General features: G+C 43.0%; 3 protein-coding genes across 6 annotated transcripts in view; 1 reads left to right on the forward strand and 2 right to left on the reverse strand.

Moving 5' to 3' along the window:
* LOC112466311 (TNF receptor-associated factor 4) overlaps positions 1 to 10887 on the forward strand; it is a 15360-nt gene extending 4473 nt beyond the window's left edge. For 2 of the 3 annotated variants that reach the window (XM_025034349.1, XM_025034351.1), the window contains 6 exons: positions 2125 to 2298; positions 7400 to 7504; positions 7602 to 7763; positions 8019 to 8336; positions 8797 to 9057; positions 9595 to 10887. In XM_025034349.1, coding sequence (XP_024890117.1) covers positions 2125 to 2298; positions 7400 to 7504; positions 7602 to 7763; positions 8019 to 8336; positions 8797 to 9057; positions 9595 to 9948 — 1374 coding nt within the window. In that variant the 3' untranslated portion in view covers positions 9949 to 10887. The remainder of the gene's footprint in view (positions 1 to 2124; positions 2299 to 7399; positions 7505 to 7601; positions 7764 to 8018; positions 8337 to 8796; positions 9058 to 9594) is intronic. The other variant, XM_025034352.1, reaches the window with a different exon arrangement.
* On the reverse strand, positions 10845 to 12430 carry LOC112466312 (probable DNA replication complex GINS protein PSF2). Its single transcript, XM_025034353.1, has 4 exons — positions 11975 to 12430; positions 11689 to 11797; positions 11441 to 11602; positions 10845 to 11126 (listed from the first exon to the last, which is right to left on the reverse strand). The coding sequence occupies exons 1-4, from the start codon at positions 12217 to 12219 to the stop codon at positions 11067 to 11069; spliced, it is 576 nt and encodes a 191-aa protein (XP_024890121.1). The 5' UTR covers positions 12220 to 12430; the 3' UTR covers positions 10845 to 11066.
* An 867-nt stretch (positions 12431 to 13297) lies between these two features.
* Positions 13298 to 22661, reverse strand: LOC112466318 (adenosine receptor A2b-like). 2 transcript variants are annotated; one of them, XM_025034372.1, is made up of 4 exons: positions 19894 to 22661; positions 17690 to 17901; positions 16913 to 17437; positions 13298 to 16371 (listed from the first exon to the last, which is right to left on the reverse strand). In XM_025034372.1, the coding sequence occupies exons 1-4, from the start codon at positions 20354 to 20356 to the stop codon at positions 15958 to 15960; spliced, it is 1614 nt and encodes a 537-aa protein (XP_024890140.1). In that variant the 5' UTR covers positions 20357 to 22661; the 3' UTR covers positions 13298 to 15957. The 2 variants fall into 2 exon arrangements, with proteins under 2 accessions (XP_024890140.1, XP_024890139.1); XM_025034371.1 differs by having other exon boundaries at positions 16913 to 17443.
* Between the last annotated feature and the right edge of the window lie 1295 nt (positions 22662 to 23956).

The following is a 23956-nucleotide window of genomic DNA, read 5'->3' on the forward strand; positions in this document are numbered from 1 at the left end:
ACGATATAAAAGATCTATTCTTAAAGACCGACATCTTCAGAAAAATACATATCTCAGTTATCTTATTTACACATATCTCTATACAAAAAGTTTCTTAAATTCGTGAACGGCTCGGTGAAAATGTAGAGGGCTAGACAAACGGAGATATATATATTAAAAGATAAAGGAGTATAATAGCGGTAATAATCGTTACGCTCCAAAGCGATTCGAGGAGCAACGCTCGGATGGCGAAGGTTCGACGAGTGAGTCGCGTGCACGCCTAGATATTTATTCGACCGCCGAACGACACCCTTTCGGCTTCGTGGCCTGTAAAACCCATGCAAGCCCGTGATCCACGGGCGGATCGCTTTCGCGATTGTCAGGAGAAGATTTGGAGTGGACGGCCGCCGGTCAAGAGAGCCGGGGCTTGTTCCCCCCTCGCCGATCATCGGTGGGGGGAAGGTCGAAGAAGGCCGCAGCTGGGCTAGATCCGGTCCGCGCACAGTTGAATGCACGGTGTGCATTGGCGTGCCTACCGGGCAGCAATATAGGTCCGGCGATGTCGTTAATCTCCCCACCTACCCTCTTATCTCTCTTTCTTTCTCGCCCCCTCCACCTCCGCTCGCTACTCCACAAACCTGCAGTTGGCAACACGCGTAGGTATCTCTCTCTCTTTCCTTTCCGATCACGTTGATAGAGCTCTTTGTCTCCGAAAGGGTCATTCCGGTATCGAGACGGAAATCAGGTTCTTCTTTAAGGCTTTCTTTCGCACGCCGATCAGTTTCTTTATGTCAGAGAGTCGCGCAATACCGCGAAAATTTCTCGTCGATAATTAATCGGGAGCAAGGTGGAAAGGGAAGATATTTTGATAATTAAGTACTTTGTTACGAAATTAAAAGCAAAACGATGTCTTAATTATCATGGAATGAATGACCTAAGTTCTAGGCAAACGTTTTGAAAGGTACTCTGCAGGATTGTGCAGGATCGTACCTGTTCGCCGCCTGAGAAGGAGAGAGAGGAGGAGAAAGAGAGAGAGAGCGGATTCCTGTTTTACATGCACATGCTCCTTCATTCACGACCTGTCCTTCCCTCCTTTCCGCTTCCCGACAGTGGTCTTCTCTCAGTTATCATGTTTCCTACGGTTATCTTCTCCCAAAACAAAAGTCTATTCTTACGGGGGCGAATTGGTTTAAAGACCGGTTTCCCCGGTCATCTTTTAGCCTTAATCTTAACTCAATTAGTCCTCTTCATCTCTTTCCACCTTTTAAAAATAAGATCCTAAACTAACTAGCCAAATTAAATCAATTTATCAACGTTGACGAAGTCAACAAGTTTATCAACAAGTTCTACGAATCTGTAGACTGTAACATATCGAATTACAATTCACGAAACAAATCGCTCGGTCGCGATCGCCTTTCTCATTCATCATTCCGAGTTCCCACACTCTTTCGGGAGAGATTTCAGGAAGTTACGGGGGATAACGCGGGTAGAACGAGAAACTGGGAAACTTCATTCGCATGATCGCATCATGCACCATCCTTCGCAGAGCCAGTCTCCCGGTCGCTCCAACGGCTCTTCTGGCTCGCGACCGATTCTTCCCCCTTCTCTTCCTTCTTCTCCTCCTCCTCCTCCTCCTCCTCCGCCTCTTCCTCCTCCACCATCGGTCTAACCACCACTACCACTACCGTCCTCGTCGTCCCCATCGACACCATGATGGGGTCCAGGGGAGCTGTGGAGCTAGTCACAGCCTGCGTGTCAGTTCATCAGTGAGCTCGGTCTTGCTTGCGCGTTACCAAGCCGTGAGCAGTCTGCTCGAATAGGTCCGCGCGTTTAGCAGGTTTCTCGAGGTTTACCCGAGGTCGAGTCAAGTCAGATTACATTGTACGGGCACGCAACTTCCTGTCGAGTGTCACGACCGCGACACTCGAATCGGCTCGAGCCTCCTCGGCTTCTCGGGAAACGGATCGCGAGTAAGAGGCGCGAATCACGCACACGCACACACTCGGACCCGTGGGAACGCGATTTAAACGGAAAACAAGCGGACGACCATGTCCCTCTTTCGCGAGCCGCGAAACTGAATGGTACCAGCGGCGGACCCGAGTCACCTCGGTTGCGCGAGTGACGTTAGTGCCTTTAACTTTGAAGATGGTGCGCGGTCTGTCGCAGTGGACCAAGACCCTGAGCTTCCCGGCGAGGGTGTCGCCTCAGAGACCCGCCAAGGAGTCCAAGGGTTTCCACGTAAGCCCCAGCGCTAGCCCCACGTCACCGCCCAGCCCGATCAACGACACCATGGACAAAGCGCCTATAATTACCGACGAGGTTTGACACACTTCTTTTTAATCTTTTTTTTTATTACATTTTTTGCTTCGTTTTCCCGTTTCTTTTTGGCTTTTCATTAATCACCTTGCAAAGTTAGCCGTTAGTAGAATAACGATGATGCTTCCTTATCTAAATATCGAAGTATCTAACATATTTTTGCACAGGCTGCACGATCGGAAGATCAGAATAAAAAAGACATTATATGTGCGAACACGTATGATAATCACATATTTGTCTTCATTTCGTTAAACGGAAAATTTGTTTTTTTTTTTTGTCACGATAATTTTCTCGATGACAATAATAATGTAAACTGCGCGCGGAGAAAGAAAAAGAGATATGCCGTTAAGTGCATCGACGGAAACGACGGTTTCCGATATATCAACGTCGTTTCCGGCGAGGAGACACCGGGAATAAGTTTACGGTGATTACGTCGGGACCGTTGACTCCGAGATGCAGAGTTCCGCGCCGGGAGAGAACGGTTCTCTTCATGACGGCCGCCGCGTTTCAATATTGTCGCCAGATGTTGCGCCAACACTCGGCGACGACGACGACGATGACGAAGCTCGCGTTTTTCTTCGCGCTTCGCGCCCGTATAAATTCGTGGAATTTCGTGCGCGAGCGCTCGGTACCGTCTCACTGGAATAAAATGCCGGCTGTAAGGCACGACCGGACCGGCGCGGCGGGCAGCGGAAGCGTGGGAACCGAGCGTAACAGATGGCCTCGACCGCTTCCGAAGTCGTTCGACCTCTCCTCCCGTTGCCGCGGCTCCTTCCTCGCGCGGACGATATATCGGCGTCCCGCTCGATCCAACGAACGGCGGTGACGCCAAGTGCTCGGTTAAAAGAACCCCCAAGTATTTCATAATTGACTTGCTCACCGCAATTTCCGGATCCCTGATATATCTAAGATGAAATACGTTAAATTGGAGTTAACTGATGTTAGCAAACACAGTTTTAACAAAGTGAATGAGAATTTCCGAGATCTCGAATTTTATCTTTCTTGTTCGCGAAAAAAATTATTAATTAACAATAATATAATAAGTGAAACAGGACCGTTATGATATACAATTAATTAGATTATTAATTAATAATTAAAAGTATTGATCTTGTCGAGCTTGTCGACTCATTTTCGTCTAAAAGAACTGAAGAGAAGATCCATTCGTTATCAATTCTTCAATTAAGCGAGTCTATCGAATTGAATTCAAAGTTACAATTCCTACGACTAGAAAAAATTCAAATTTCAAATATGCCTACTAATTTTCATCGGAAGCAATCCCGTTCGAAGTTACTTCGTTGAACTCTAAAACGGAGCACGCCGCGCCGTTCTTCCTCTGGTTGCGTATAGAAATATACGAGCAGAAGATACGATCGCATTGTATAACGCAGATTAGCGAATTCAATGAGGCTATTAGAAAGTGGGAAGATGCATCTATTCGTTCGAGGAGGATAATTTCTTAAACCGATACGCCTGGTGCGTCGTCGGTTCTCGGTTCGGGCGAATCGCTTCGTTAATTCAACTGCGAACGCGTGCGTTTCAAGTCCAAGTAAAGAGCGTGCGCGTCCGCAATCGTCGCGACCTTTTGTGGTTTTCCCCCCGTGTCATTTCTCCACCGCTCAAGAATGCGAGATAACGCACGGGACGACGGGTTACGTTTAGTCCAACGAGCGGTAATTACAGTGTGTTATATTAAAGGCTCTCGGCTTCTCTCTTTCTCTCTCTCTCTTTGTCGCCCCTCTCTTCTCACGGCGACGACGACGACGACGGCGTTCCCCGGTCGGTCTGCGCCGGAAGTGGCGCGGCTTCGCGTTCTCCTCCTCTTCCTTGCGCATTGTTCCTCGTCGCGCATTCCACACGGCGATGAACTCCGCCGTTCGAGTGAACGAGAACGTTACGCTCCGCGGCACGGGCGCAGCTCGCTGCGAGGGGAAAAGCCACGCGAGAGAACCCTCCATTCGTTTGCGCGCATCCTACATCTCCTACGACCGGCTAACGTAAACAATCGCTCATCTTTCGCGACGCGAATGGACGCCGCATCTTACCTCGATTTCCTCGATTTACACCTTTTTGGGATAGTATACGCAATTGTCTGAGAAGATTCCGCGTGCGCACGTGGAAAAAATATCGAAATAAGAATTACTCTTCACGGACTTTTCTATACGCGATCCTATCTAATTTGTATGAATCGTCAGGCATGAGTCTGTCTAAAAATTCTTGCTGTTGTACATTGAAGGATGCTTGTACGAAGAAATTAAATTTAATTTAGAGGAAAGAAGAAGAAAACTATTAAAAAAGAAGGCGAATAAAAATACATATGAAATGTATGCGAAGAATATAAGATAATAAGATTATGTGAGATATAGAAATTTGAAGTATCGATTTCAGTCATTGTCAGAGAAATATAAAAATTTGGAGTGTGTCGTGAATTATATAATTCGTGTTTACACCACATTAAACTCTTTTTTTATATCAATGTTTCGCGAATTGTTTCTATTTCAAATCAAAAACACTGCTTTACAGATTGCTGACTGCTGATGGATAATTCTATTAGCAGTCAGCAATCTGTAAGGCGATCAAGAAATGATAAAGCTGCCATGCGGAACGCGAAAGAATATTAAAAAGGCGGTTTTGTATCATAATTACTGCGCTTCGAATAGCTAAAGTGATCCATTTATTATCTCGATGTGATATTATTCGCTTGAGGATCCGATCGTTTTTGGGAATGAGGAGGCGGTGAGATCGACGCACGTCGTATGTTAATTTTCGACCATATATTCGCCAAGGTCGTGCGCTCCGGCGGCGGGACCGAAAAGAGACGGTCGTTTCGGTCGTTTCGAATGGAGCGCGAGTTCGCAACGGTCGATTCGTGGGAATATTCTTTTTATATGTCGCCAACAGTCGCCAAGGAGAATGTCTAATTTTTAGCGACCATTTACGTTGTCGAGTACTTTAATGAGTGGAGCCGCGTCAAAAACGCTTTAAGTAATCAGCCTGAGAATGCTGCCGATCAAAGTAATACGAGCAATCAATCGGATTTTTAATTCCTTTAAAATAATTCCAAAAATAAAATAAAATAATACGAGTAATAATATATATTTACGCAATCTGAACAAAAAACGATGTGAAACAATCATGAATATTACATGACTCGCTCGTTGTTACAACACGGATCTCGATCTAGATCGCATTTGTTTCATCGAGGTCACGCAAAGAAAAAAAAAATTATGATTACATAAATGTCATAAATTACGCCGATCGACCGTTTATGATGGCAATGACACTGAGTTATTGAAAATTGAACATCCGACGCTGCAAGGTACGAAGAATAAGTGGAACGCGCGAAGATCGATTGTCCGTTACTTTACCGTAACGTCATGCTTACCTGCCGCGGTGCCTAGTATTCTAATACTGGGGACCTAATACGACGCGAAAAGAACCTCATTCGAGGAGGGAACAATGAACGACTTACGATTAGTAGAGCAGAAACTTCTAGAGTTTCTGCTTATTTATTCCTTTAAAGTTCCAGAGTTGTTATTTGTTGTTATTGACTCTATCTCTTTTTTAATACGCTCTTCCCGGCCTGTTTAATATGACTATATCTTTACGCTATGATGAATTTGAAACGCTAGGTAATTTATTCTTTGTTTCGATTTATTTTGAGACAAGATATAGCTCAGGTTCTCCAATTTCTTCTCCGTTTTTTCTTCTTTCAAAGCGTTCCACTTTTAAAAAGCGTTCGATATACAGCGTTCGAGAGCGATCTCAAAAGCGCGAAGGCATGTTTGTCTCTTTCATTTCTTTTCTGTTTATATCTCGCCGCTCTAAACGGCTGGGTTGGTTGCGTTACTTACGTCAAGTTCCTCGACCTTGCCGGTCGTGCAGGTTTCAACTTCCAAGCGTCTCCGAGCGCACGCATTTATACGCCGGATGCATTTGTATATGAATGGTATAAAGGTGGATTGTATCTCACGGCTCTCCTTTTTCTGAAAACCCGAAACGCTTTTTAAGAAAACAATTTCCGCAGATAAATCCAATAGAAAGAGAAAGAGGAAAAGTAAGAGGAGAGAGAGAAACGGGAAATTATTAAAGTTCTCAGAGTTATTCGCATGCATGTTAGCGTGCATGGTTGTTAATTGTCTTGTACGGTCGAGCGTCTATCAATCCGATATAATTGGGATATTTTTGGCAATTCTCTGCGTTCTAAACGTCTTTCTAAACATTCAAAAATATTCGAAACAGCAAACGATTTTATTAAACTGCACTCTTATCGTAATAAATTTACTTATTATTAAACATTTCTAAACTTTTACGTATTACTTTGACTGACGAAAATTGTTCTGTTGTTTTACGTTTGACAATATTGAAAACAAAACATATTTTACATTCGTCTGTCTGCTGAATTAAGTTTGGAAACGAAATTGTGTACTTACATATCGCTATTATAGTGCAATCGCTCGAGTAATGCGACAATGGGTTCAAAATATTCCTGGCTTGCACCACCCACGTCGTTCTCTGCATGAGGCAGCATCTCCCATGGCGCTTTATCCCGTGTTACCACTTCGCTATTCCGAAATGTAGCCCAGCCAGTGGCAACTTCGAAAATAATTTACTGGTTATTACAGATCAGACAAAGCTTTAAACACATTTGCACGTTCGAACAGTTCAAGAGAATTTCCAGTTCAAATAATTAAAAAAAAATTGTTTCTAAATCACTGATAAACTGAAATATAGTCCGCGATAATTTATGGTTACGTTTCACGATTATAATTTGTATAAATACAATATTACGCATTACGCGTTGTCCTCCTTTATCGAGTGGAGAGAAGAGCTTTAATTATTTATAAATTTTAACATATTTCAAGAATAAAAATTAAAAATGCACGTCATTGCAAATATTTCGTGGGAAAAGGTCGAAGGATCGTAAAACGAGGTAACGGGATTTTGCTAAAAAAATTCTTCGAAAACTACAGATTTTGACCCATTAATAATCCGGACGTTTACATTTCGGGTTACGGTATACGCGCACCGACGGTTTTACGTTTTACGTTTCGACAAATGGCGAACGGACAAAGGCAAATAACGTCTTCGTCTTGGTGTTTTCCAGAACTTCCAAGACACGGAGGCAGAAAAGGCAATAATGGGCTCCATCGTATACTGCATACATCACAAGGACGGCTGCAAATGGTCGGACGAGCTGAGGAAGTTGAAGGTAAAGTCATCGTGAAGAGTGCTCGGTATATTACATATAGAATGTGAATGAGCCTCGACGGTCCGACTAAATTTAGATTATTTCCCTCTTATCATAGGCGCACCTGAACACGTGTAAGCACGATGCAGTTCCTTGCGGCAATAAATGCGGGGCGATGATTCCTCGCGTACTCATGGAGGACCATCTGAAGTACACCTGCGCTCAGCGTAGAGCCCGTTGCGACTTTTGTGCCAAAGAATTTACCGGACACACCTTAGAGGTATAATGATTCCCAATTCCCACACGCGCGAGAATTAACGAGATCTCAGAGAGCTTTCAACGATCGTCAGTAACAATCGAAAGATAACTTTATCGTCACCTATTTACCAAATTCCTTTTTTTTTCTCAATTATTTTCGCGCAAAATAATTGCTAAAAATTTTTAGCAGTTTTTAAAAATTTGTTATTTCTACTGGAGATGCCTTCAAGAGTTATTGATTTTAGAAAGTATAATTGTAAAAACGCAATGTTTGTAGAAACACACGGGGACATGCGGTTACGAGCCTCTTTATTGCGAAAACAAGTGCGGCATGAAGGTGCAAAGGCGACACCTCGGCCAACACAAGCTGGGGGAGTGCGCCAAGAGACTAGTCGCCTGTCGTTACTGTAACAAAGAATTCGTTTTCGATACGCTCGGCGCACATCACGCGAAATGTGGCCGATTCCCGGTTGCATGTCCTCATCGTTGCGAAACCGCGGTGCTGCCCCGAGAGGATCTCGAGGTTCATCTGAAGGATCATTGCACCACGCATCTACTTTCCTGTACGTTCAAGGACGCCGGTTGCCGCTTCAAGGTATTATTTTTTCGCACGTTATAGCTTATATCCGCTTGCATAAAGGGTAAATAAATCAAAACGTATTGAAACAGGTTTTATTTCTGCGAAATAGAATACCCGATGTTTGAAATGAGAGATCGATTTTTAATATTCTTTTATTTTTTTATGTATCAAATATCCTGGCCATCACTCCAAAGTATAACTAAATATATTTAATACGAATTAAAACAAACTTTCCATACCTTAATATTTTCTGGGTACAATTTTCAATATTTTTTCGCCAGAATAAGCGAGTGAATACCATGAAAAAGAGAGAAATCAATCGGTTAATGTTCAATGAGACGTTGCAATTTTAAATGTTCGTAACTTTGAGAAATTAATTCTATTAAATTATTTATAATTTGTTTGTGTTTAAACGAGAAGCCTATTATTTTTATTCTAGTTCAAAAAACGTTACGCCACGATCTTTCTGTAACAGGGAAATAGGTTCTCGCTGGATAAACATCTGGAAGAATCCGCAAAGATGCATCTAAGCCTCATGTGTAGCCTGGTGACGAAGCAGCAACATCAAATTACGAGCTTGAAATCAGCGATTAGCAAGCTGTCGTTAAATTACACGGGCACGCTTATATGGAAGGTCACGGATTATGCCGCCAAGATGTCGGAAGCGAAAGCGAAGGAAGGAATGGAGCTTGTCAGTCCACCTTTTTATACTAGTCAATATGGATATAAGTTACAGGTATGTATATTGAATATTATATATAAATCAGTGATCGATTTCAATTATAATTTTCGACTCAATTTTCGTGCCGACACTTACTATCCATTCTCATGTTGCTGCATCTTAACAAAGAACCGTAAAACTTGTGTGATACTCTGCCTTAGGAGCGGCCGCCGCGTCATGTCAAATTAATTTTTTATATTATATGAGTACACGAGTTTCTCGAACATCAATCGTATCATTCCACATATATTGTAAACGTAAATTATATATTCAATATAAAAATTCAGTATGATTGCAACTGGTGAGATAATAGCCTTAAATAAGATTTTATAATTATTATAGAAATTATAAGAGATATACACACGTAATAGAGTCACTAAATTTCACGTATTTTTCAAAGCAGTTAAAAGTCTCTTAAATAAATATACAAAATAGAACTGTACTGCCTTGATTATCTTATGGATTTTCGTGCACTCGTGCTGTCCAGATAATTGGAACCAGGAAATTAAATGCTGAGTGTTAATTTCCTAAAAGAATTTTTCGATTTTATAGGCTTCCATTTTCTTAAACGGAAACGGGACCGGAGAGGGCAGTCACATTTCAATATACATAAAGATCCTACCCGGCGAATACGACGCGCTCCTGCGATGGCCGTTCTCGCACAGCGTGTCGTTCACGATGTTCGATCAGACGGTCATCGCGGAAAAGGCCTGCAACATTGTGGAAAGCTTCATACCGGACCCGACCTGGAAGAATTTTCAGCGACCGAGCCGCGAACCGGATTCTCTTGGTTTTGGCTTCCCGAGATTCGTTTCTCACGAGATGGTGAAGAAACGACACTTCGTCAAAGACGATACCATGTTCATTCGAGTTAAAGTGGATCCCAGTAAAATCGTAGCAGTTTAAGGGAACACGGGAATGATTCTGAAACGTTACACTTCTGGAAACGCGGATTTTATGACCGGCATTCATAGTCCGATCTTATATTCCAGATCTTATCGTCCTGAGTACGATCTCGAGGCGTTGTACGATCGCTTCATTGGTTGCATGGAGTTTTAAGATCGCCAATCTCAACCAGACTCAAGACGATCTTAGATATAAGATCAGACTATGAACGCCTTATGTGATATTTTTTGAGTACTCGCTTGAGCGAGACGTACGGTACTTATGTCGTTTTACATAATGCACGGTAGTTCAAATTAAAATCGACTGAAAACGCACGGAAACCTATGCTGCCGCCTGTCTGCGTCATAATAGTTTTCACTTATTAACTCATGTTATTGAAAATATTGCCCCGATAATTGTAATAATAATTAATTTATTAACATTGCCAAATGCGTAATGCGCCAGAATGCATTTAACATTTTCGATTTTCTTATTCTTTTTTATCTAATTTCTTTATCGTATGTGGCGTGTAATCAAGACACACAAAAATTTAATATTAATTACTTATTATTATGCGACATTTTGCGAGTACTTTTGCTGTCTTTCTAATAATTCTTACGAAAAATGTATATTTTCGAAAACTCTTAACGAATGAGAGCGAGACGCCTTGATTTTTCTAATGAGTGGCCTTACGATCGCGCAACTACTTTTAAGGAGAAAAAAATCAAAGATTGTTAAGGGACTGTGTGTACTGTAGGCTTAGCAAATGTAAATATAAATGCGAAATGCCATACGATAATGGACAACGAAGAGCAATCGAGACAGATGCACCAATGTAAATACGCACTTATTACACGTAGTAATAATGAGAAAATGTGATCGAGATATGCTAGTGAATGTATGTAACAATTTGAAAATAAGTTGGCTAATAAAAGCGTTATATAATATTCACATATAAAATGCAATATATCTTGCACTTCATTTCCTGCATTTATACCATATGATCCAATACGATTGAATATTGAAATATAACATATCAAGTGTTTATATAAAAATTATAAAAATATTCACATCTTTTTAGTTATAATATCACAATAACACTAATATAAATAATTAATAAGTAATATATATTACTAGCTTTATATACTGCCGTACCCACTGCTGCTTTGCTGCTGGGAATTCATTTCTCCTGCATTTGCCTGCAAAAAGACCATAGAAATGAGCTCATATATAAAATAATTATTGCAATATGACAAAAACTATGGCAATAATAGTGTCCAGTGACAATAAAGTTGACAGAGTTCCTGTATTACGTATAATAAGGAAATTAAATATGCCAATATCTGCTGTCTAATTTAAGCTGCGGTCCACTTGACGCTACAAATGTTTCGAAGCATTCCTCTTCTCTTTTCTTTCAATGAAGAAAGAAGGAGAAGAAGAACGCTCCAAAGCATTTGTAGCGTCAAGTGGATCGCAGCCTTAATAGATATGCTATTTGTAAAACTGTACTCACAGATTGTATCCGTAACATTTGATCTAACGCGTGTGGCAGCAGCGGACGTATTCCATTGATCTCCATCGCGGTCAGATGATCCAATCTCGCGTGCACTCCCTCGCTCTTCACAAAAGCGTCCACGGATGTGCGCAATTTAGACATTCTTATATCCCATATGTCCTACAATGCACAAACTTCCACATATGACGTCTATCTTTCGTACAAGTGTTATCTCTTGTATATTACATCCAGTCGATCCTGCTTACCTTCACGGCGATTCTTATTCCATCCGCGTCAGGGATATCATCGTTCGCCACGTTCAGCAAGATTTGACTCTCGTCCATATAATGACTGCTCGGCATCGCCGTGAACAACCTGGTACATTGCAATTTTTATAAATATAGGCGTATCGAGTTAAATCGAAATACTACGGAGTTGGATTGAACGTATACGTCGAAATACTCGGGTGAAATACCGAGGTTGACAGGAAAATGAGGACGTCACGTCATCGGACAAGTAACGAGAAATTCTGGCACAAAGGGATCGACTTACTTGGACATTTTTTCCATCTCCTTCCTCTCGTTCAGACTCTCGATGTCCATCCATTCCTGCCTGACGATACGGCACTTCTGCTTCTGTTTCAAACACGCGGCGAGCCAGATCGGCACCTTGACCGGCAAACCGGCGCGAAACGGCCCCACCGAACCCGAGATCAGGTAGATCACGTCGGAGCTGAAGTTCGGCACTATGCTGACCAGCTGTTTCTCGCCGAGGAACTCGACCTCGCTCGGATCCATGCCTCGTTCGAAGCGTCAACTCGATCGTTCTTCGATACCCGCGCGTCTACAGCTGTATCTCGGCGCTTCCCGACGCATTCCGAGTGATTCCAGCCTGCTCTGCTCCAGCCTGACGCACCTGGCGATCCCAGGCGATCCTCGGTACGTGGTTCCTTGGTTCCTCGGTGTGGCAAATCGAAAAAGGCGGGAACACCGCACAGCACGTTATGGCCGCCGCCATGTTCTCCCGCCAGTCCCGCCACTTGTTGCGTCTTGCGTCTTGGATCTCGAATATGTCGGGCGCGCCGGCTCAGGCTGCGCACTTTCGCTTTCGCGAAGAGTATAAAATAATATATACAATTTATCATGACAATACTAGGTCTATAGACGTATTATATTATGACGTTACGCCCGAGATACCTAATCGAGAGGCGTTTGCGACACCCTACACTAGTGTAAACGCGGCTTTACAAAAAGCATGGCATTAATTTCATATAGCACTTTATTACACGAAAACACTTAGGAAAGTTAAGAACAAAAGAATAGGTAAAGAATGGATAAGTCGCAAAGCCGGTAATTTATACGTCCACAAATCAGATCCTGGAGCATTTCGAAATGTCCGCTTCAGTTGACACCCGATATCTTGAAGACGAATCCCTTCCTGTCAACTACCCGGGCCCGAATCGATTGGCAACAGCTGAGCTAAATATTGATCGGGTACAGCTGTCAGACGGAACACAGGGACGTGACAAATTCGAAGGTGTATAATTAGATTGAAGAGAAAAAGGAGAACAGATGGGAAAGTATACTCTATAAAAAATTTTATATATAAAAATATAAATATAAATATATAAAAATATAAATATAAATATATAAAAAAATAATAAAAATTGAAAAATATTTAGAACTTTTACATTGTTTTTTTTTATTGGATAATCATATTTTGTATACGATTATTGCATTTAATTATGTATAATTATTATATGTATATGGGTAAATTATCCAATGCGAAAATTATCGTCTTAATTATTTTTTTAATTATTATTTTTTATATACAAACAAAGATTATAAATAAGAAAGAAAGCATATATGGATTTTTTATATAATTATATTTGTGTTTTTATATAACAAAATTTTACCAGGTAGAAAGTTTAGTTACAAACATTTAGGCCCCGTATCATCAGGACTACATATTAGAGATTGGGGATTGCAACGGAAGATTAACATTTGACCAATCAAATAATTTTATTAAACTCTAATTTCCAATCTTCGTAATCTTTTATAATCTTTGATGCGTAGCCTTCTCCCTTTTACCCTCCGACATTTAATTGTACATCTATCTCATTTTAAGAAAGCTAACATAACACAATATAGCTACAAGAAACAGACTTTATGTTCATTTCTCCTAATGTACGATAGATTAACTTTAAGCTTGGTTTAACGTACTTTTTATTTTTTTTAGTTTTAAGAATTAGAAAAGATTATATAAAAAATTACACCGAGATTAAAGTTAATCTGCATTGGATAGAAATGGTCATTACTGCCAAATTGAGAAAAATACAATATCTGCTGCGTCGCATAAAAAGAATTAAAAGGAACACAAGTTAAACGGAATTGAATGTTTAGTACAACAATTTTGGGCGTAATAAGAAAACAATGTAGTCAGAGCGTATGGGATACGTCCATACGAGACGTAAATGCAAATCTAACTTTGAGAAGTTCACTGTTTGTTTGACGGGCACAGATCACGAATATTTTGGCTGGAATAAGACACAATAAGAATATGAATGCGTCGCATTGACCGGAAAAAATATAAACGAGGGTATATCCTGATGAAAAGTTTTATAATATCGCATGATTAAGATTTTTACATATTTTAAATTTATGAAGATTTCTGAAAAACATCTTAAACCCCTTCAGATTTTATAAGTTTTCTTCGGAAATTATTGAACGAAAAATCTTAAAATATTTCAAAATTCACATATGTAAAAAGAACTTTAAAAAAGATGTAAACTTTCTCAGTATTTTTGACAAATGTTTCAATTTATATATAAAAAAAATCAGAGAAATTTTCTAAAAAGTTATAAAATTATGCTGAGAAATTCTGAGATTTATGTAGAAACTTTGAAAAATTATGTAAAGAATTCTAAGAAAAATTTTTGCCTATAGGCATTCTACGAGAAATTGGGTGACATCGAAGCATCGAGTGCACATATGGATTATACGCGCGAAGCTTTTTAATGATCGACATTGATTTCATTCGCTCATAATATGTCGCGATACACAGGGTGCTTATTGTACGCTAAAAATTCGCATGCGTTATTATACACATAATATCCTTTTCGACCGATTTTATTTTCTTATATAATAATCGTTACGATGAGGCGTTCTAAGGTTGATCGAGGACTCTAGATTCTATAAAATCTAAAGAAGAAGAGGGGTGAGTATTAAAATAATTGAACCGACATCTATTCGCACAATATTTGTTAATTTTACAAAGAAAATTACTTGTGCCATTTTTGATTGACAACTTGATCAAAGTTGTCAATCAAAAACGACACAAGTAATTTTCTGAGATTTAACATAATCTGGACGCTAAAATAAATAGACACGAAAGGCAATAAAGAAGAAGAGGGGTGAGTATTAAAATAATTGAACCGACATCCATTCGCACAATATTTGTTAATTTTACAAGATCTCGCGGTTTTTATTAACAATAAACTTGTACTGTCCGTATTTCGGGGAGAGAAAAACCATGCATTTTTAAGGCGTTTGATAATAGATCAATATTTAACAAAGATTTTTTGCTGAAAATTTTGTTGTCCACTAAAAATTTAATTGATGGACATCTTATTTTCTCTGAAGGGGGACTTACATCAGGCCGATATTCTGTTAAAGCAAAGTTCGGCTAAAAGTGGTTGATGACTGAAATTTTTGTCATCTATTTATTATCATTTCTGAGAGCGGTTTGCTGAACTTTGTTAACTTTTAATAACAGATACAGCTGTTTATTGTTATTTGTATATATCGCGATAATTTTGTCGATTAAAATATCATTTCAGTAATTTTAGAAGATTAATTATCAGTATCAATATATGTACCGAACGCGTATACAATCTAGCAAATATTGCATGTAAAGAATATGAAGAGGAAACGGGAGGAATGGCGCACAAACGTCTAGTTATATCAATCATATGATATGCACTAAGAGTATTGCACAGGTGCAATGTTCGTGCAAATTTTCTACGTAGACACGCGTAGACACACAATCACAACGTGCACTGTTTTATTGTACAAGTTAAATTAAGTATATTGTCTCCCCCATCGGAATACTTATCACTCTACAATCTTGCCACTGAATCGCCACACACGATGCAGCATTGTCCTCGCCGTGCGTACGAGAACACGTCCCTTCTCCTCAGGTGCCCTCGTGGGTTTCTCAATATTTGCCTTCCTTTAGTCTACTTTTTAAATACAATACCTACATGATAAAAAAAAGGAAAGTCAGACGTGCCACACTCCTTTGTCACTTTGTCTTTTCGAAGCTTCAGCTCTAGCATCGCTGTCGCTCTATTTCAACGTAATACATTTTAATATAATTTATTTAAACGCTAAAACATGTACGCTATATGGCACGCTCGACGAGTAACTAATAATAAAATAAATCGGCACATCGAGAGATTTAGAAAAAAATAATACAAATTTCCTAGTTCAGTTTGTTAAAGAATTCGTTTCACTTTTTTTTTCGCGGGTACTCTATTAGCCGCCCGCTACGTCGATTCTGTCTCGAGATTCCTCCAGGACGAGGAGACGATCGGGAGAGGCGTGATTCACCACGTCGGCCTCGATCACGAAGATCGACGCGGGCGGCGTTTCCTCGACGTGGTCCTCCTCCGCGGGCAGGAGTGGTGCCAGCGACCTGTACGTTCGCAATTCCAACGAGGTGGAACTTCCGCGGTCAGTCGCGTCATCGTTGCGGTCGACGATATCGCCGTCGCTGACCAATTCCTCCTCGCTCATCCGTTTGTTCGTCGCTAACGTAGAGTTGCTGATCGGAATTGGACTTCCGACCGCAGCACCGACATCCGCGTTTTGACACGTCTCTTTCTCCCGGATCGACGAGACGCGCCTTTCGGGACACGCGTTGTCCATCCTTCTGCTCCCATCGATCACCTGTGACGGTAAGTAAATAGAACGGAGATAGATCGCGAAACGTAGATCGAATCGAGCAAGGTAAACATTGTGCGAAATTTTAATAATTTAAATAGTCCCGATTATATATTTTCGCTGTTAATATAATAATCTTAATCTTCCGTATTTTGGGCAATTTGCCTACAATCTTACTATAGTAAATCTTTTAATGCTAGTTCTTTCTCTAACTTTTTTTATACTTGTCTTTAGTTCTTCAAATTAAGATGACAACATTATGTAGGTATAGTTTAGACTTTTTGTACTGATGAAGATGTAAAGATGAAACTAAACGAAGAATGAGAATAACAGATAGAAGAGTATAAGAATACATAATTTCCTACAAAGTAGCGAGTTTATTTCTGTCCGTTTTAAGTAATTATTCTTAAATTAGAAATAGAGAAGTTTAATTTCTTTCGCTTAGGAATAAGCAATGCTGGAAAAAATGAATTTCTTCCTCTGCTTCACAGGTCCGATAAAATATACAGATTTACAGAACTTGTAAGCAGTTTAAATATCAATGTACCTGGCGCAGCAAGCTCGGTCTCTGACTCCTCGGCTGATCGAAGCCGCTGAATCGCCTCTGAAGCTGCCTCTGCGAACCAACGAGGGAACCCCGATCGTGTATCACGCTGATCACGCTGGACTTGACGTCGCTGTGCGGGAAGAGCAGCTGCCAGACGAAGTTCTTGAGGGCGATGCGAAAGTCCTTGAGATGGTAGGCGTAGAGGAGGGGATTGCCAACCGAGTTGATGTGCGAGAGGATGATGCAAAATTTCATGAGGAAGTCGTCCACCTCGCACCGCGGGCAGAAGGCCATCACGCAGTTTATAGTGTACAGCGGGAACCAGCAGACGATGAAGAAGACAACGATGCAGGAGAGATTCTGCGTGGCCTTGACTTCCCGTTTGCGCGCCGCGCCAAGACAACGCAGCATCGTCCCAGGCGTCTGGTGATGGTTACCGCCCAAACGGCCGGGGAGACGGAGGACCCGGAGATGGCGAACGGCACCGCCACCCCTCGGGTCGCTGGGGTCCATCGTGACGATTTGCTGTAGCTGTAACCGTCGTACCCGTTACACTCTTTGGCTATTTTTCCACTGTATCTTTCGCGTCGCGCGGCGCGTCAGCACACTATCGATCGCCACTATCGCAAATCTCTCGGAATCTCCCCAGCTAGCAGAAAGTCCTAAAAAATGTCTTAAAGACATCACAAAGACGTCTAAAAGATGACATAATTTTTCGAACGTCCTTTAGACATCTTTTAGAAGCTTCTGCTAGCTGAGTCTCTTTCTACGACTGACCTGTTTTACGATTACCCGGTATATGTGGGCGTAGAAGGCCGCGATCAACAGGGCGGGGAAAATGATCGTGGCGAAGTACAGGAACACGAGATAATCGTAGTCCATGACGTTCGTAAAGATACACCTGTGGTCGCTGGTCTCGCCGGCGTTCCAGCCGAAGAGCGGCAGGAAGCCCACCAGGGTGCCCGCCACCCAGCACACGCATATTATACCTGAAAACCGATCGTCTTTCCCATTTAATATTCGTTTATTCCTTCGAATCCGCCATCGATCGCCTCGCCTCGCCGTCAATGGATCGACGCGCCGCTCCGTCGTCGCGTCGTCGCGACGGCAATATATGTACGCTTAGTTGATTCGAATAATAACTCGTTCACGCGCATCCGTTCGTTACGCATCGCATCGGTCATTCATCGCGATTAGCACCGGCTTCTCGCGCTCTCTTTATCGGCTTCCACGTTGACGAGAGGCAATTTTTATATGTATATACCCGTGGATATATACACGGTTTCTTATCGATTGGTTCGTCATTCGTGGAAAGCGGCGCTCCTCTGGGAAATGCGCGTTATCGGGTGCAATATGCAGGAACTAACGTCTCGTAGTGCTTCGAGGACTTTATATGGTCTAAGAGAAATTTACTTGTCTCGAACGACGAATTTTATATTCATTATTGGATTCCGTGATCCAAAAAGTAGTTCTTTTATCATTCGATTGGAGTGAAAAATAATAAAAATATAGATGTTCCATTCATTCTTGATTCCTTCGAATCTTACTGGACAGTTTCCAAAAGATTTTGTAACATTTTTAGGATACATCAACCAAATGTCTCTCATAGAAATTTGTTATTTTGACTGTCGCGTACTCGATAGAGATTAAAAGTTTATAACTCGAGATAATTAAAGCTTGTCTGATCTCTCGAGAAGTTTTATTTTGTCAAAGAACTTTGCAATAAACATAGAATTAGTGTTGTATTATCACTTATATCGGAACAAATATTAACACTATTGTTGCTTGCAAATCTAAAAATTTTGCCCAAGTATCCCTTTTGATCTATAAAATCTCAGGAACTGTAAAAATTTTAAATTACCACTTTTAGTGCCCGCTTCTAGTCTCGGAATGAAGTTACAGTCTTGTTGATTCCTTCTTTTCGGATCATTTTGAAGCGTGTCTCTTCCCGAACTACCGCGAATCAAATTTGTCCGTCGGTTATTCCGAGAGCTTCCCGTCCGTGTATACGACACGGAGTTCAGAATCAGGAAATGGTGGGGAAAAACACGTGAGGATTTTACGATTAAGTATCTGAAGAAACACGCGATGCAGTTTCACGATTGTTTTGCATGTTCGCGCTAATTGGCGTATGCGTTCACGCTTTAATAAACGCAATGCAATGTCATGCGACGCGACTTAAAACGGCAATAGCGGATCTAGCGAACAATGTTGCGCAATTATACGGACACGTGTATACGTGGAAATTAGAGCTAGAGTGTCACGCACGACCACTGGGCCAGAGACCTGGCACCCTTTTGTCCCTTTCGTTAACGTTGTCAACGTAGTTAATAACGGCACCTAAAGACCTCCGGGAGCTTTCTTTGTGACCGGCCCTTGGCTAAACAAGTCCGCTATTGAGCAGCTAAGTGCCACATGCGTGTGTCTAACTCGTAATTTCTATTACTTGAACGGCCCAAAGAGCCATACTTGCCAAGTACATGCTTTCATTGCGTCAATGGAGTATACTGAAAACTGTATCCAAGTATCTATGAGGCACTCATCAGGATTGATCAACTATAATTTCGATTAAATAAACTTTCCCTCCTCACATACATCATATAGACGTAATTACATTCTATGTATAACGAGTCCGGATTGTCAGAGCTGCGATTTACTCAATTCGAATTATTGGCAATCTCAATCACGCTCGAATACAGGCTTGTTTAGCGAGAAATGGGGCAATAGCACGTAAAAAAATTGTGAGATCAATTCATCTAACTGCGTAATCGTTATGCCGCGATCGAGTTACCGCCGGCCGTGTCTCGCGGGAGCGAGCTGATCTTGGATCAACTTGAATCAGCGTACTTGAATCATTATATTGATCTCACGATACGATATCAAGCTGTCCGATATCAGGTATCAAAATTAACGATGTTGGCTAAGGCCGACGCGACGGGGGCGGGGGAAGGAGGAAGGGGGCAAAAGGGTGGGTGCCTCACCTATGGCAGTTTTGGTGCGTACGGTGCGCGAGTATCTCATGGGATGCAGAATCGCCCAGTAACGATCGACGGACACCGCGACCAGGCAGAAGATGCTGATGGTGCAGAGGACGACGAGGACCGACACGGTGAACAGGCAGGCGTGAAGATTCGTCGGCAGGCCGATGCTCGCGAGGATCGCGAACGGGATCGCGAACAGCCCGACGAGCAGATCGGCCGTCGCCAGCGAGACGATGTAGTAGTTGGTGCGTCGACGCAGCTTCCGCTCCTTGCCGAAGACGATGATCACCAGGCCGTTGCCGATAACGGCGCAGATCGCCACCAGGATTTCGCAAACGGTGTACGGCAGGTTGAGCTCCGCGCCCAGGGACGACGACGCGTTCGTCGGCCCGGTGTGGTCCAAGTAATCGTACGGCGGATCGGTCGCGTTCGACGGAAATCCCATCGCGACGACCATCGGCATACACCGCGACCGGCGGATGCGGATGGTCTTATTGGCGCCCTCGGGGACGCGGGACGATTGCACGAAGCGCGTTCCTCGTCGACGCTTCACGGCCGCGAAGCATGACGCTCCTCTATATCGCGACACGGGATCGATCCGGAGCAATCGTGACGTCGCGATACTTTCTAGTGATGTAAGCGATAGTCATCGCCGCGCCGTCCTCAAGGAGGTCCGATATCTCTCGAATCTTTAAGCGCTCAATTAATATCTCTCTCTCTCGAGTCTCGAATATATTCGGCGCGCGGGCGCGCTCGCGCGCCACGTGCGCTCGTCGTGCCGAGAGAGAAATTGGCTGTGAGAAATTTCGTTAGATCAATTTTCCACGCTTCTATTTTTGCGTTCTAGATTCGCACATTCTATTTCTCGCTCGCGTCGGGCATAAAATTTCGCCCTCGTCCGCCGGAGCTCCTCGCGGAGCGAAGATATTAAAGGCGAGGATCAACATTTGTCATTCGCGGGCCCGAGAGATCTCCGAGAGAGTTGTTCTCCTCGGCTATAATTATCGAGCTTGTCCGTTGTCAGATATCTCAATTTCCGTCTCTATAAATCACCACCGAGACTCCGGGAGAGTCTTCTCGGAAACTCACACGACGTCACTGTCCGTCCGCGTCTCGCGCTTCGTCTCCTCTTCCTTCCCAGATCAGTCGAACCTTCGCGGTTTCTCGAATTTTCTCTTTTTTTTCTTTTTTTACTATTCTTTCCGAACCGATTTTTCTCGGTCTTGCGCTACACGACTCCGCTTCCGTTTGTCCGAAAGGAGCGAAGGAACGATCGATCGGGGGTCGGTCGCTCGCTGATCGCGTGACACGTTAGCGACCGTTGCGTTTCCCGTCCATTACTCATACGGAGTCCGGAGTTACGCGAGCGCGTAAGATGATTTCCGCGCGATATCATCTAATAGAGCTTGCGTGTCACGCGAATTTCGCGTTCGCCACGAAACGACGGCGAGAAGGAGGCCGCGACTTCGCCTCGTGCCTTTTCGCGCTTTCGTGCGTCACACCTCACATTCGCGCGCGTCGCCGTTATCCTCATCGATATATCAATCGATTCATTTACTTTCCGATGACCCGGAGCGAAGCGAAGCGAAGAAACACCGGACACGACCGGTTCACCTTCGATCCGAGATTCGGTATCGAGCGAAATCTTACTCGCTTCCTGATTTCGGCGTCGCGTTGGTATAGTTAATTTAAAGTCGCTGACTGCGCGCTGTCCTCGCGTCATCCGCGTGCGTGCGTCATCGAAAGAGCGGGAAAAGTCGCGTGGAGAGTCCGAGCCTCCTCGACGAGAGAAGAGAGAGAGAGAGAGAGAGAGAGAAAAAGAAAGAAAGAGTTTGATCGACGGTAGATCGATCGACCGGGCGCACGACGTGTCGTCACGGGCAAATATTTATTTCTCTGATTAATTAGTCCAGGGACGTGGGTGTGAAAAGTCCACGACGTGCACAAAACGGGGGGGAGGGGGACAGAACGGGACGGAGGGGTTCCTTCCTCTCCGCGGCGCGACGCACGTCGGGGCGCCGAGGTCGGAGGATGGAGCGAGCGCGGTCCGCCTTCTCAACCCCGTGGCGTGTAACTGAGGCTCGCTGAGGACACCGAGGTCGCCGAGGCCGGCGTGCTCTTCTCGCGAGTCGTGACAGTAGGGCACGCGATAGAGGTGGTGGTGGTGGTGGTGGAAGGTGGAATCTCCGCGGCCGCGGTACCGCTCTCTTCGCGCTCTTCGGGCTCTTCCTTCCGCCGCGCCGCGGAAAAGTCGAAACGCCAAAAAGCCGAAGGGCCAAAAGGGTACGTTCGGTTCGCGCCACAACCCGGCGGAGCGTGAACGCGTGAAGCGTGCTGACAGACGCGGATCAGCGGATGGATGCGACGAATGCGGCTTCGTATTTACGCGTCGTACAAACGCGATGCATCACACACACCACACCGGATGCTTTCACGTGCACGGCGTGCTTGACCTCGGGCCCGCCGCGCGCGGCCGCCAATATATCGCGAGCTTTTATCGTTTTCGTAGCGACGGCGACGCGGACGGACGTATTCGTGTCACGCGCGCGCGCGCCTTCTCTCGCTCTTCCTTCCCGCCATCGTACACTTCCCTCTTCGTTCACCTTCTCGCGAACAACGTCGTAATTGTTTCGCTCCTAAATGCAACCGCGAGCGTAAGGGAACCACGTGATGGAGATCTACTCCGTCGCGGCGATTCGGTCCCAGCACGAAGTCGCCATTCGTACGCTATTCACGATTCACGCAAACATCGCGCACACATCGCGCGCGCACACGCTCGGCACTCAATTAAACGGTTTAATCTCTCGCGTCTTAATACGGCGGTTGCCGTTCGGTATTGATGTAATACGAAATTCAGGCAGCCACATCCGGTACTAAAACGTGTGGCGGCAATGTGGCGGGGAAAGAGTGGGGCGCAATCACATCCGTTCATTTACGTAGTTATATGTTCGAGCGTTATGTATAGCGAGAAAAATGCGGACTATTACCGCGGACCGATAGCGGTCCCCTAATAGAGTACAATCAGCACAATGTAGCTTGCGAGATATACTCTATAATCTAACGCGGGCTATTGTTCTCGCGTACGGGCGGCTCGTGCAGAAGCGCGCTACAATTAGTTAACAACAAGGAAAATCTGGAAAATTAATGGAGCGGAAAACTCTAAAAAAAGAGAGCATTTAAAAAAAATTAACTTTTTGTCTGATTGTACTCCAGACTTCCTCCGTAGCAGACGTCATCTCGAGACTTTTGACTTGTAGCACTATCTTATAATAAAGGGGTTGCGTGGTATTCTTCAATAAACATATATTAATTATTAAGAAGATAAAGATTAAAATAATACGCTACATTTTCTAATTACCGAAAATATGTGGAGTCGCAATAGCTCGTCGATTCCGTTCACGTATTCTTGAACGATTAAACAGGACGTCGTACACTGTTAAGTCAAAATATACTCATTTTTAATCATTGCTATAAGTCGCTACCGCTCCTACTCAATATGTCGCTAATTTAACTAAAACTGAAGTTAAAATAATACTGTTTTGTATTAAAATAATAAATTTTGAAACACATGGCAGTTTAAAGTAACAATATGTTATTTAACTGAAGATATTAATTTAAATGTAATCTTTTAATATTTAATAGTGTAACTGAATCGCCGCTCACGGAAACGATGTTCAAAAGAAACCACGTTAGAATGGCTAAAGTCATTCCCGTATAAAAGTTAATATGTGGGTAACATAATAAATGACCGTAATTAGTAGTCATTTGTTAACGAGCGACGGGAGGCCTTCGCCCTACGTTTTGTCCTCCGATGATAAAACGGTCACAATACAGATATCTACTTGTTATACTTCCCCGATATATAACTGGTCGATAAGATAATATGGAGATATAATTACTATCCGGGTTAACCCGACAAATAAATTCGCACATTTTTCGCACGCACGCTCTTCATCTCTCTTTCGCGGATGCTGGGCTACTCCGGTGTATGCGTGCGTACATCTGCATCTGGATATATATCTGAAACATAATATGGTTGGAAAGGGTCATTTTTTGTAACCGC

The sequence above is a fragment of the Temnothorax curvispinosus genome, unplaced genomic scaffold, assembly GCF_003070985.1.
Source record: "Temnothorax curvispinosus isolate PA1 unplaced genomic scaffold, ASM307098v1 QBEX01016033.1, whole genome shotgun sequence".
Lineage (NCBI taxonomy): Eukaryota > Metazoa > Arthropoda > Insecta > Hymenoptera > Formicidae > Temnothorax > Temnothorax curvispinosus.

Coding starts and splice junctions, on each gene's coding strand:
- LOC112466312 (XM_025034353.1), bottom strand. CDS start 12,219: ATGGATCCGAGCGAGGTCGAGTTCCTCGGCGAGAAACAGCTGGTCAGC. Junction 11,603..11,688: donor GAATAAGAATCGCCGTGAAG/GTAAGCAGGATC, acceptor TGTGCATTGTAG/GACATATGGGATATAAGAAT. Junction 11,127..11,440: donor AAATGTTACGGATACAATCT/GTGAGTACAGTT, acceptor GTCTTTTTGCAG/GCAAATGCAGGAGAAATGAA.
- LOC112466318 (XM_025034371.1), bottom strand. CDS start 20,356: ATGCCGATGGTCGTCGCGATGGGATTTCCGTCGAACGCGACCGATCCG. Junction 17,902..19,893: donor ACGCACCAAAACTGCCATAG/GTGAGGCACCCA, acceptor ATCGGTTTTCAG/GTATAATATGCGTGTGCTGG. Junction 16,372..16,912: donor GACCGAGCTTGCTGCGCCAG/GTACATTGATAT, acceptor TTACCGTCACAG/GTGATCGATGGGAGCAGAAG.